Source organism: Tachyglossus aculeatus, chromosome Y4 (assembly GCF_015852505.1).
Source record: "Tachyglossus aculeatus isolate mTacAcu1 chromosome Y4, mTacAcu1.pri, whole genome shotgun sequence".
In the NCBI taxonomy this organism is placed as follows: Eukaryota; Metazoa; Chordata; class Mammalia; order Monotremata; family Tachyglossidae; genus Tachyglossus; species Tachyglossus aculeatus.
In genome coordinates, this window is record NC_052096.1 from 2,690,774 (window position 1) to 2,703,510 (window position 12,737).

The following is a 12,737-nucleotide window of genomic DNA, read 5'->3' on the forward strand; positions in this document are numbered from 1 at the left end:
GCCACGTGACCTCCCCCCCCAGCAACGGCCCCTCCTGTTGCCACCCCGCCGGGTGACCCACATAAAAACCCCCTTCCTTCAGGCGTATCTACTGAGCTCCTCCTGCGACTGATGTTTTTTTCTATATATTTTTATATATAGATTTATATTTGATTTTGTTAGTATGTTTGGTTTTCATTCCATCATATTTATTGAGCGCCTACTGTGTGCGGAGCACTGTAGTGAGCGCTTGGGAAGGCCAAGTTGGCAACCTAGGCGGTCCCCTACCCAACAGCGGGCTCGCATCATCATCATCAATCAATCAATCGTATTGATTGAGCGCTTACTGTGTGCAGAGCACTGTAGTAAGCACTTGGGAAGTCCAAGTTGGCAACCTAGGCAGTCCCCTACCCAACAGCGGGCTCGCATCATCATCATCAATCAATCAATCGTATTTATTGAGCGCTTACTGTGTGCAGAGCACTGGACTGAGCGCTTGGGAAGTCCAAGTTGGCAACCTAGGCGGTCCCCTACCCAACAGCGGGCTCGCATCATCATCATCAATCAATCAATCGTATTTATTGAGCACTTACTGTGTGCAGAGCACTGGACTGAGCGCTTGGGAAGTCCAAGTTGGCAACATAGAGAGACGGTCCCTACCCAACAGCGGGGTCACAGGCTAAAAGGGGGAGACGGAGAACAAAACCAAACATACTAACATCATCATCATCGTCAATCGTATTTATTGAGCGCTTACTGTGTGCAGAGCACTGGACTGAGCGCTTGGGAAGTACAAGTTGGCAACATAGAGACTTAGTACAGTGCTCTGCACACAGTAAGCGCTCAATAAATACGATTGATTATTGATTATTATTGATTATAGAGAGACAGTCCCTACCCAACAGTGGGCTCACAGGCTAAAAGGGGGAGACGGAGAACAAAACCAAACATACTAACAAAATAAAATAAATAGAATGATATGTACAAATAGTAAATAAATAGAGTAATAAATATGTACAAACATATATACATCTATACAGGTGCTGTGGGGAAGGGAAGGAGGTAAGATGGGGGGATGGAGAGGGGGACGAGGGGGAGAGGAAGGAAGGGGCCTCCTGCGACTGATATTTTTTTATATATATTTTTATATATATATTTATATTTGATTTGGTTAGTATGTTTGGTTTTCATTCCATCATATTGATGGAGCGCTTACTGTGTGCGGAGCACTGTAGTAAGCGCTTGGGAAGTCCAAGTTGGCAACATAGGCGGTCCCTACCCAACAGCGGGCTCACATCATCATCATCATCATCAATCGTATTTATTGAGCGCTTACTGTGTGCGGAGCACTGTAGTAAGCGCTTGGGAAGTCCAAGTTGGCAACATAGGCGGTCCCTACCCAACAGCAGGCTCACATCATCATCATCAATCGTATTTATTGAGCGCTTACTGTGTGCAGAGCACTGGACTAAGCGCTTGGGAAGTCCAAGTTGGCAACATAGAGAGAAGGCCCCTACCCAACAGCGGGCTCACAGGCTAGAAGGGGGAGACGGACGACAAAACAAAACGTATTAACAAGATAAAATAAATGGAATAAATATGTACAAATAAAATAGAGTGATAAATACGTACAAACATCTATACAGATATACAGGGGCTGTGGGGAGGGGAAGGAGGTAAGGGGGGGGATTTGTTCTCTGTCTCCCCCTTTTAGACTGTGAGCCCACTGTTGGGTAGGGACTGTCTCTAGATGTTACCAACTTGGACTTCCCAAGCGCTTAGTACAGTGCTCTGCACACGGTAAGCGCTCAATAAATACGATTAATAATAATAATGATAGCATTTATTAAGCGCTTACTATGTGCAAAGCACCGTTCTAAGCGCTGGGGAGGTGACAAGGTGATCAGGTTGTCCCCCCGGGGGGCTCATAGTCTTAATCTCTATTTTACAGATGAGGTCACTGAGGCGCAGAGAAGTGAAGTGACTTAATTAATGAATAATGGCATTTATTAAGCACTTACTCTGTGCAAAGCACCGTTCTAAGCGCTGGGGAGGTGACAAGGGGATCAGGTTGTCCCCCGGGGCTCACAGTCTTAATCTCCATTTTACAGATGAGGTCACTGAGGTGTAGAGAAGTGAAGTGACTTATTAATAATGGCATTTATTAAGCACTTACTCTGTGCAAAGCACCGTTCTCAGCGCTGGGGAGGCGACAAGCTGATCAGGTTGTCCATCGCGGGGCTCACAGTCTTAATCTCCATTTTACAGATGAGGGAACTGAGGCGCAGAGAAGTGAAATGACTTGCCCAAAGTCACACAGCTGACAAGTGGCGGAGCTGGGATTCAAATCCATGACCTCTGACTCCAAAGCCCGGGCTCTTTCCACTGAGCCACACTGCTTCTCCATATCTGTATGGATACCTCCATACCTGTATATATCAATCAATCATATTTATTGAGCACCTACTGTGTGCAGAGCACTGGACTAAGCGCGTGGGAAGTACAAGTTGGCAACATACAGAGACAGTCCCTACCCAACAGTGGGCTCACAGTCTAAAAGAGCGGGCTCAGTCTAAAAGTATATATGTTTGTACATATTTATTACTCTATTTTACTTGTACCTATTCATTTTATTTTGTTAGTATGTTTGGTTTTGTTCTCTGTCTCCCCCTTCTAGACTGTGAGCCCGCTGTTGGGTAGGGACTGTCTTTATATGTTGCCAGCTTGTACTTCCCAAGCGCTTCGTACAGTGCTCTGCACACAGTAAGTGCTCAATAAATACGATTGATGGATTGATTAAGCGCTCATCCGGAGGCGGGGCTCGGTGCCCAGCCTTTGTCCTTTGGGGGGGCACAAACACCACCCCCCTCCCCCCGCCAACCCATCCAAAAGCAGAGGCCAGGCACACGGGGTTAGAAACACAAAAGATCCCACTCAGTTTTATTTACATCCGCTGCTCTGTACAATCAGCCGTCCAATATTATTAAAACAAGGTGGGGAGGGGAGGCACTTCACACCCCTCCTCTTTGCAGATTCTCCCCCTACCCCCTTCCCTTTCCTCCCCCCCAGCCCACCTTCCCCCCACCCCCACCATGGCAAAATGGAGGTTCTGGAAAAGAAAGAGAACGGGAGAGGGGCGGGCGGTCTAGGGAGACTAAAACGGGATTTTGGGGGGGGGGGGTTATATACACTAGAGTTTTACGGAGGGCGGGACCGGGCCGGACCCTCCTAGCCTCCCTAGGGGTTCTTTTGGGGGGGGTGGGGAGCGGGGGAACCGGGAAACCTGGCGTCCCCCTGCCCCCTCACCCGCTCCGGCTTTCAGAGGACGCCTGGCGTGCGCGTCGAGGGGAGGGGAGCCGAGGTCCGAAGGGGGAGCGGCAGAGAGTCCGTTGGAGGGGCTGCCGGAGCCCACCTAGGGCTCCACGGGTTTCGGGGGGCCCCCCGCCCGGCGCGCCTCGGGCCGCAGCTCCTTGCACTTCTGGCAGTAGAAGATGTCGGGGACGTTGGTCTTCTTGATCTTGGCGCAGGAGAGGTGGATCCAAGTGCCGCACAGGCTGCACTCGATCATGGGCCGCCCCGCGAAGGGCTTCTGGCAGTAACACGTGATCAGGTCCCACGAGTCGTCCCCTGCGGAGGAAGAGGAGGAGGAGGGTGGTAACGGTCATCGCCGCGGGCCCGGGCCTTCTGGCCCCCTGCCCGCTCGCTCATTCATTCAATCGTATTTATTGAGCGCTTGCTGTGTGCACAGCGCTGGACTAAGCGCTTGGGAAGTCCAAGTCGGCAACATAGAGAGACGGTCCCTATCCAACAGTCTAGAAGGCCGTCGCGTCCCGGGGTGGAGACAGGAGTGGGGTGGGGAGAGAAGAGATGTGGGCTCCCTCACCTGACTCCACCATGATGTCCTCGTCCATGACCCGCATCTCACCCTCGCTGGAGCTGCCGTCTCCGTCCTGGCTGGTCTCCGTGCTCCTGCTCTCCTTGACCTCCCCGCCGTCCGCGGGGGCCGGGCCCTCGGAGGCGGGGGGCCGGGGGGCCTCGGGGACCGGGGGGGGGGGCGGGGGCGGGGGGGGGGGGGGCGGTGACCGCCTCCGCCGCCCCGGCAGGCCCGCCCCCGGCCGCGGCCGCCGCCGCCTCCTCCTCGTCCTCCTCCTCATCCTCCTCCTCGTCCTCCTCCTCCTCCTCCTCCTCCTCCGAGTCCGTGTCGCTGGCTGGGGCCCGGGGTGGGCCCGGGGGCGGGGGCCGCTCCCCCCGCTCGGCTTTTTTCAACTTCCGCTTCTTGCTCTTCTTGATCCGGGAGCGTTTCTCCCCGTCTCCGGCCGGCCGGGCCCGCCGGGGGACGCCGAAGGCGGCCCCCAGGCCCAGCTTGCGAGTCTTGCGGTCCTTCTTGCGCTGCTGCTGCTGCTGCTGCTGCTGCTGCGGGGGCGGCAGCGGCGGCTGCGGCTGCAGCTGCAGCTGGGGGTCGGCGGGGAGGCCGCCGGGGGGTGGGAGGGCGGGACGGGGCGGTGGCGGGGGCGCCGCCGCCGCCGCCGGGCCGCCCCCCGGGGCCGCGGGGACGGGCTTGGGCCGGTCGAGGTCAAACAGGGAATCCTTGAGTTTCATCTTCTCTAGGAGGGTGGCACTGTCCGGGGGGAGGCGGGGGAAAGGCGGCGGGCAGCTCCCGGTTATGGCGGCCGCGGCCGCCGCCCGCTTCTTGGAGGACTTGGCCTTCTTGACGAAGGTCTGGATGGTGCGCAGGTCCGAGGGGGCCGAGTCCCAGCCGTCGCTGTCGGCCGCGCTCTCCGCCCGCAGGGGCGAGCTGGGGCCCGAGGCCGGCCATTCGCTCTCCTGGGGGGGAAGGGGACCGGAGATCGGGGGGTCACCCCCTGACCCTGGGCCCCCTTGACCCGCCGTGTCCCCAACGGGCCGTTCAGACAGCCCCGCGAACCCTCCGGACACCCCTCGCCCGCGGCAACCCTCCGAAAGCCCCCTCTCTAAAAACCCCCATTCATTCAATCGTATTTATTGAGCGCTGCGTGCAGAGCACTGTACTAGGCGCTTGGGAAGTCCAAGTTGGCAACATAGAGAGACGGCCCCTACCCAGCAGTGGGCTCACAGTCTAGAAGATCCCCATCCGATCCAGTGCGATCAATCGAGGGCGTTCATCCTGTGCGCTTCTAGACCCCCTATCAAACCTCTCTCTCACACTTGACCAGGCGTTTAATCATCCTCAATTGTATTTATTGAGCGCTTACTATGTGCAGAGCACTGCACTAAGCGCTTGGGAAGTACAAACTGACAACATATACAGTCCCTTCCCAACAGTGGACTCACAGTCTAAAAGATCCCCATCTGATCCAGCGCGATCAATCGAGGGCGTTCATCCTGTGCGCTTCTAGACCCACTATCAAACCTCTCTCTCACACTTGACCAGGCGTTTAATCATCCTCGATTGTATTTATTGAGCGCTTACTGTGTGCAGAGCACTGCACTAAGCGCTTGGGAAGTACAAACTGGCAACATATAGAGACAGTCCCTACCCAACAGCGGGCTCACAGTCTAAAAATACGGTTTAATACAGCGCTACGCACACAGACGGGTGTCCGTGAATCCTCTCGATCTACCGAGATCCCAGGAGCCTCCCCACGGCTGGGTGACCGTCTACGAGCCCCCTTTTCCGCCAACGCTCCCAGATTCGCTCCCCCCGACCCCCGTGACCCCTCCGCCGTGCTAGATTGGAAGCTTTTCGAGGTCAGGGGTTGTGACCGCCACCTCCCTCGCTCTCTCCAGAGCATTCAGTCCAGTGCTCCGCACACTCCAAGCGCTCGGTAGATGCCACCGATCGTGCCAGCCCACCGTCACCCCCGTTCCTCCTCCGCCCGAGGGGACGGGGGGGGGGTCGATGCCAGCCCCTTCTGCCCCCCGGCACTGACCTCTTTGGTGGGGGGGATGTAGCCGGCGTAAGCCAGCACGAAGCTGCAGAACTTATTGAAATCCTCGATGGTGCGACGCCGCTTCTCGGGGGGCTGGGAAAGGGGGCGAGACAGAAAGAGACACGGGGTCAGGACGCTTAGCGCAGTGCTCTGCACAACACAGTAAGCGCTCAGTCGATACGATTGATTGATTGATTGATTGACGTTCGGGACCCCGCCGGGTCTGGGGTCTGCGCTCTCACCTGGGTCTCCGGCTTCAGGGTGGGAGGCGGATCTGCGGGACCGGAAAAACGGGCGCGTCAGGGGCGGGGGGAACCGGGCCCCGGGCCCCGCCCCGAGGGGCGGAGCCGGGTCTCCCCGCCCCCCTCCCCTCCCGGTCCCCGCTCCGCCCCGCCCCCTCCCCCCGCCCCGACCTCTCCGCTCCCCCCCCCCCCCCCCCCCCCCCCCCGCCGTCCCGCTCCCGGCAGCCGCGCAGCCCCAACCCCAAGGTGCAAACGCAGCGGGGGCCCCCGGACCCACCGGCCCGGATGCAGACGCCCCAGCCCGCGCGCCCCCGCCCCTTCCTCAGTTTCCCCCGGCGGACGGACGGACGGACGGACAGGCGGCCGGCCGTTCAGCCGCGTTGTCCGCGAGGCTCGTTAAAGCGCGCTCCGCCGCCTGCCGCCCCCCACCCCCATAGCCCCGGGGGGGGGCTGGCTCCGGGGGGTCCCGGTCACACACACACACACACACACACACCCCCACCCCCCAACCCCGCGGAAACTCCCCCCTGGCGGCCCCTCCCTGCCCCCCGCTCCGCTCCCTCCCCCGCCGGAGGCTGCTTCTCCCCCCCGGCAGCCCCCCCCCCGCGCACACACACGGACACACACAGAGCCGCCCCCGGTGTGTGTCCCCCCCCTCCCCCCCCCGCAGCGCCCCCGGGCCGCCCCGCTCCCCTCCCCTCCCCCTCTCCGGTCTCCGGTCCCCCAAGTCCCGGTGTCCCGGTGCCCGTGCCCGCTCCGCCACCTCTCCGGCGCCCAGGCCGGGGCTCCCCCGGTCCCCGGCCCGCCAAGTCCGGTCCCGGCCGCCCCCCGGGGCTCTTTTTTCTCGCCCTCCCCTCCCGCCGCCGCCGCCCCGCGCGCGCCTGCCCCCCGGTCCCCCGGTCCCCCGGTCTCACCTTCGGGGCTGGGCTCCGCCATGGCCTCCAGCATCGCCGCCGCCGCCCCCTCCCGGCCCCCCCGCCCCCCGCCCCCGGCCCGGGGGGGTCCCGGTCCCGGCCCCGGTGCCGGTGCCGGTGCGGCGGCTCCCCCGTTAGCGCGGGCTCCGAGCCCGGCCCGGTCCCAGCTCTGCCTCCTTTTTCCCTCCCTCTCTCCGCTCTCTCTCTCTCTCCGCTCTCTCTCTCTCTCTCCCTCCCGCTGCCTGCTCCGCCCGCACTCCCGGGCCGCCTCCCCCTCCTCCCCGCCGGCCGCCCGCTCCTCCCCCTCCCCCTCCTCCCCCCTCCGCCGCGCAAGGCACCACGGGGGGTGTAGTTCCGACCCCCCTGGTGGGAGCCCGGCGGCCGGGGACCGCCGAACTACAACTCCCGGCGGGCACCGCTCCCGCGCATGCGCACGGCCCAACGGCGGCCCCCCCCCACCCCAGACGGACACCTCCTACCGTCTCCCCGGGGACAGGGGGGAGGGCGCGCGAGGCTTGCCGGGAAATGTAGGCCGGGCGAGCCGGACCAGAGGGCGACTTCCGGCCGTCCCGATCCCGGCCCCGTCCATGGTGGGGGGACGGGACGGACGGACTGGGCCCTTCCGTTGGCCCGGAGCGGGGGCTCCTGGGAACTGTAGTTCTTCCGGCCGCCTCTCCGGGACTGCCCCGGGCCACGTGTCACTCCCCCGGCCGGTCGGGGGGTGGGCGGCGGCCCCTCGCCCTGCCCCCACCCGGCTCTCGACGTCCCCTCTCGGGGTACAGTCTCGGCTTCCCCCCCAGGGCCGGGGGAAATCCATCAATCATATTTATTGAATATTTAAGTTGGCAACGTCTGTCTGTCAATCATCAATCAATCGTATTTATTGAGCGCTTACTGTGTGCAGAGCACTGGACTAAGCGCTTGGGAAGTCCAAGTTGGCAACATCTGTCTATCAATCAATCAATCGTATTTATTGAGCGCTTACTCTGTGCAGAGCACTGTACTAAGCTTTTGGGAAGTACAAGTTGGCAACATCTGTCAATCAATCAATCATATTTATTGAGCGCTTACTGTGTGCAGAGCACTCTACTAAGCGCTTAATCCATAATAATAATAATGATGGCATTTACTAAGCACTTACTATGTGCAAAGCAACGTTCTCTCCCTTCTAGACTGTGAGCCCGCTGTTAAGTAGGGACCATCTCTGTATGTTGCCAACTTGGACTTCCCCAGTGCTTAGTACAGCGCTCTGCACACAGTAAGCGCTCAATAAATACAATTGATTGATTTACTAAGCACTATGTGCAAAGCACCATTCTCTCCCTTCTAGACTATGAGCCCACTGTTGAGTAGGGACCGTCTCCATATGTTGCCAACTTGGACTTCCCAAGCGCTTCGTGCAGTGCTCTGCACACAGTAAGCGCTCAATAAATACAATTGATTGATTGATTTACTAACCCAAGCGCTTAGTACAGCGCTCTGCACAGTAAGCACTCAATAAATACGATTGATTTATTTACTAAGCACTTACTACGTGCAAAGCACCGTTCTCTCCCTTCTAGACTGTGAGCCCGCTGTTGGGTAGGGACCGTCTCTCTATGTTGCCAACTTGGACTTCCCAAGCGCTTAGTGCAGTGCTCTGCACACAGTAAGCGCTCAATAAATACGATTGATTGATTAAGCTCCGGGGAGGTTACAAGGTGATCAGGTTGTCTCACCGTCTTAATCCCCATTTTACAGACGAGGGAACCGAGGCACGGAGAAGTTAAGTGACTTGCCCAAAGTCACACAGCTGACAACTGGCGGAGGTCACGGGTCTCCAAATCATTGGCCCAGAAACGTTGGAGGTCTAAAAGGAGGCAAGGAGAAAATGCCCGTCCCTTCTCACAGAGACCTAGAATACTCGGACGAGAGGGGAGACAGAGCCCGGTTCGCCCCAAAGGTAGCCTCCCTCATTTTCACTGGCTATCAATTAATTGCATTGAGCACTTACTGTGTGCACAGCAGCGGATTAAGTACTTGGGAACAGTACAACAGAGTTGGTCAAAATAATAGACTGATGAGGGGAGACGGTACCCGGTTCGCCTCCCTCTTTTTCGCTAGCAATCCATCGTATTTATTGAGCGCTTACCGGGTGCGGAGCACTGGACTAAGCACTTGGGAGAAGACGACAGAGTTGGTAAACACGACTGACCGGCTGACGGGGCGGGGGGTCGGGAAGCCCCCTCTTCCACAAGCACCACCCCCCTTCGCCTCTGCCACCCGACCACCCCTGCCAGAGAAGGAGGCCGGTTTAGAGCAGCTCAGCATTCTCCATTTTATTGGTGCCCCTTCCCCCTCCCACGGCCCTTCCATCGCCAGCGGCTGGGGAGGAGGATAGGGGAGGGAAGAGAGGGGAGGAGAGGGGAAGGAGGGGACGGACCCTTCGATGAACCAACAGGAAGGGGGGTCGCGGGGTGGGAGAGGACAGAAACCAAAACGACCACGGGGGAGACGGACAGAAGGAAACTCAAACAACCAAAAAGACAGAAGAGACGGAGCGGAGCGGCGGGAAGGAGAGAGAGGGGGCCGTGGCCCTCCGAGCCGGGGGCTTTTTTAAAACATAGCCAAGTGCGGGTCCCGGATTGGTCGGTGGTGCTTGTTTCCAGGTTTGGGGGGGCGGGGGGGATGGAGGGAGTGGGGGGGATTCGCGCTCTGGCGGAGGGCATCTTCACAGACCGTAGACGCTCTCGTCGCTGTAGGCGATGTATAGAAAGAAGTCTTCCTCGTGATGTTCCTGGAGCGGGAGGGGACGGGCAGGTGAGGGGCGGGGGTGCCCGGGTACCCCCCACCAGACACCCCCCGCCCCACCGGACCCGGCGTCCGACTCCACACAGGTTGAGGGTCGCAGCTCACGGTGCCGGCCGCCCCAAGCGTTGCGGGGAGCCATCATCATCATCATATTTATTGGACGCTTACTGTGTGCAGAGCACTGTACTAAGCGCTTGGGAAGTACAAGTTGGAAACATATAGAGACAGCAGCCGGGTGGTCCCTCCTCAGCCCGGACAACACACAGGCCCCTGCCGCCGCCCACCGTGGCCTACTACAGTTCCCGTCAAGCCCGTGGGGGCCGGGGAGGGGGTCAGCTGTCCTCGGACGGACTTTACCTGATAAAGCTGGCCCATGGTAGCGCTGGTCGGGGGGATGACGTTGTTGACAAAGAAGAAGAGGGCGTCTTCGGCCCGCAAGTGGATTCGCTTCCGGATCAAGAAGTAGAATTGGCCGACTGGGAGGGAGGGAGAGGTCAGAGGTCAGTGGGGTGGCCCGGGGTCCCTCCCCGTCCCCCGTCTAGGGGCAGTACCTGTGAGGTCCGAGGGCACCAGGTATTTCTTCTTGTCCAAATCTCCTATCCGGGCCTTGGGCGCCTTCTCTACGATCACCTGGAGAAAGGTGGGGTGGCACAGGGCAATTGGACGGCGGGTCCTCAACTCCCGCCATTCCCGCCAGTCCTGGCCCTCGTTCCTCTCCCGGGACCTCGTTGTCCTGGCCCCGGGGGACAACGACGGCTCCCGGGGTCAATCAATCAATCAATCGTATCTATTGAGCGCTTACTGTGCGCAGAGCCCTGTACTAAGCGCTTGGGAAGCCCAAGTTGGCAACATCTAGAGCCGGTCCCTCCCCAACAGTGGGCTCGCAGTCTAAAAGGGGGAGCCAGAGCACAACACCAAACACACTAACAAAATAAAATAAACAGAATAGGTATGTACAAGTAAAATATATAAATAGAATAATAAATATCCTATCCGGGCCTTGGGGACTCAGCGTGGCTCAGTGGAAAGAGCCCGGGCTTTGGAGTCAGAGGCCGTGGGTTCAAATCCCAGCTCCGCCACTTGTCAGCTGGGTGACTCTGGTCAAGTCACTTCACTGGGCCTCAGTTCCCTCATCTGTAAAACGGGGGTGAAGACCGTGAGCCCCTCGTGGGACAACCTGATCACCTTGTATCTCCCCCAGCGCTTGGAACGGTGCTTGGCCCATAGCAAGCGCTTAACAAATACCATCATCAATCGTATTTATGGAGCGCCTACTGTGTGCAGAGCCCTGGACGAAGCGCTTGGGAAGTACAAATTGGCAACATATAGAGACATATCACTCTATTTATTTTGCTTGTCCATATCTATTCTATTTATTTTATTTTGTTAGTATGTTTTGGTTTTGTTCTCTGTCCCCCTTTTAGACTGTGAGCCCGCTGTTGGGGAGGGACCGTCTCTAGATCATCATCAATCGTATTTATTGAGCGCTATGTGCAGAGCACTGTACTAAGCGCTTGGGATGTACAAATCGGCAACATGTAGAGACAGTCCCTACCCAACAGCGGGCTCACAGTCGAAAAGGGGGAGACAGAGAACGAAACCAAACGTACTAACAAAATAAAATAGACTGTCTCCAGATGTTGCCGATTTGGACTTCCCAAGCGATTAGTCCAGTGCTCTGCGCATAGTAAGCGATCAATAAATACGATTGACGATTGATGATGATGATGATGACAGTCCCTGCCCAACGGTGGGCTCCCAGTTTAAAAACTCCAACGTTATTAAATCTGTACAAATAGATATACAGGTGCTGCGGTTGCTAAACCCGGGTGACGCCTCGTAAATATGCGGGCCCTCCATCCTCAGCAGGCCTGGCCCCCCGGGGAGGCCCCCGCCCTCACCGGGACCCGATCCGGGTATTTCTTGCGGATCTTCTCGCCCTCGGAGCGGCGCTTCTCGAACGGGTGCTCCTCCTTGTAGACGAACTTCATCCTCCCGGGGACGGCGCGGAGGGACCGGGGGCGGACGGAGGGTGCGGAGCGATCTCCGGTGCCGCGGCTGCGCCACTCCCCCTACCACCTTCCCCCTTTCTTGCGCCGCCGGCGTACGGCGCTGACGTCACCGCCCGGGGGCGGAGAGGGGGGACGCCGACGCCAACGGCGATTCACGAAGCCGGCCGCTACGGCAGGGGCGGGTTGAAGACGTCACCGCGGAGGGACACGCTTGAGGTGGCGTCCCCGCCACAATCACGTGACGACGGCCCCCGTCACGTGAGGGGCGAAGTAGATCCGGCCTCCGGGCCGCGCATGCGCGGCGGCTGTGAGGGAAACCGCCGCCCACCTCCGCCGGGATGGCTTCCTGCCTGCCTGCCTGCCTCATCATTTATTTTACTTGTACATATCTATTCTATTTATTTTATTTTGTTAGTATGTTTGGTTTTGTTCTCTGTCTCCCCCTTTTAGACTGTGGGTAGGGACTGTCTCTATATGTTGCCAATTTGTACTTCCCAAGCGCTCAGTACACTGCTCTGCACATAGTAAGCGCTCAATAAATACGATTGATGATGATGAGACTGTGAGCCCACTGTTGGGTAGGGACTGTCTCTCTATGTTGCCAGTTTGTACTTCCCAAGCGCTCAGTACAGTGCTCTGCACATAGTAAGCGCTCAATAAATACAATTGATGATGATGAGACTGTGAGCCCGCCGTTGGGTAGGGACTGTCTCTAGATGTTGCCAATTTGCACTTCCCAAGCGCTTAGTCCAGTGCTCTGCACATAGTAAGCGCTCAATAAATACGATCGATGATGATGAGACTGTGAGCCCACTGTTGCGTAGGGACTGTCTCTATATGTTGCCAATTTGGACTTCCCAAGCGCTTAGTACAGTGCTCTGCACATAGTAA

At 58.3% G+C, this 12,737-nt stretch overlaps 2 protein-coding genes across 2 annotated transcripts; both read right to left on the reverse strand.

Annotated features, from left to right (window-relative positions):
• Positions 1-3,070: 3,070 nt before the first annotated feature.
• On the reverse strand, positions 3,071-7,098 carry PHF23 (PHD finger protein 23). The gene is made up of 7 exons (XM_038768771.1): positions 7,045-7,098; positions 6,131-6,162; positions 5,889-5,981; positions 4,471-4,803; positions 4,085-4,419; positions 3,863-4,047; positions 3,071-3,606 (listed from the first exon to the last, which is right to left on the reverse strand). The coding sequence occupies exons 1-7, from the start codon at positions 7,076-7,078 to the stop codon at positions 3,392-3,394; spliced, it is 1,227 nt and encodes a 408-aa protein (XP_038624699.1). The 5' UTR covers positions 7,079-7,098; the 3' UTR covers positions 3,071-3,391.
• Positions 7,099-9,336: 2,238 nt separating this feature from the next.
• Positions 9,337-11,942, reverse strand: LOC119947133 (GABA type A receptor-associated protein). The gene is made up of 4 exons (XM_038768678.1): positions 11,736-11,942; positions 10,386-10,464; positions 10,192-10,310; positions 9,337-9,820 (listed from the first exon to the last, which is right to left on the reverse strand). Exons 1-4 carry the CDS (start codon positions 11,823-11,825, stop codon positions 9,755-9,757), a joined length of 354 nt encoding a protein of 117 aa, XP_038624606.1. The 5' UTR covers positions 11,826-11,942; the 3' UTR covers positions 9,337-9,754.
• Between the last annotated feature and the right edge of the window lie 795 nt (positions 11,943-12,737).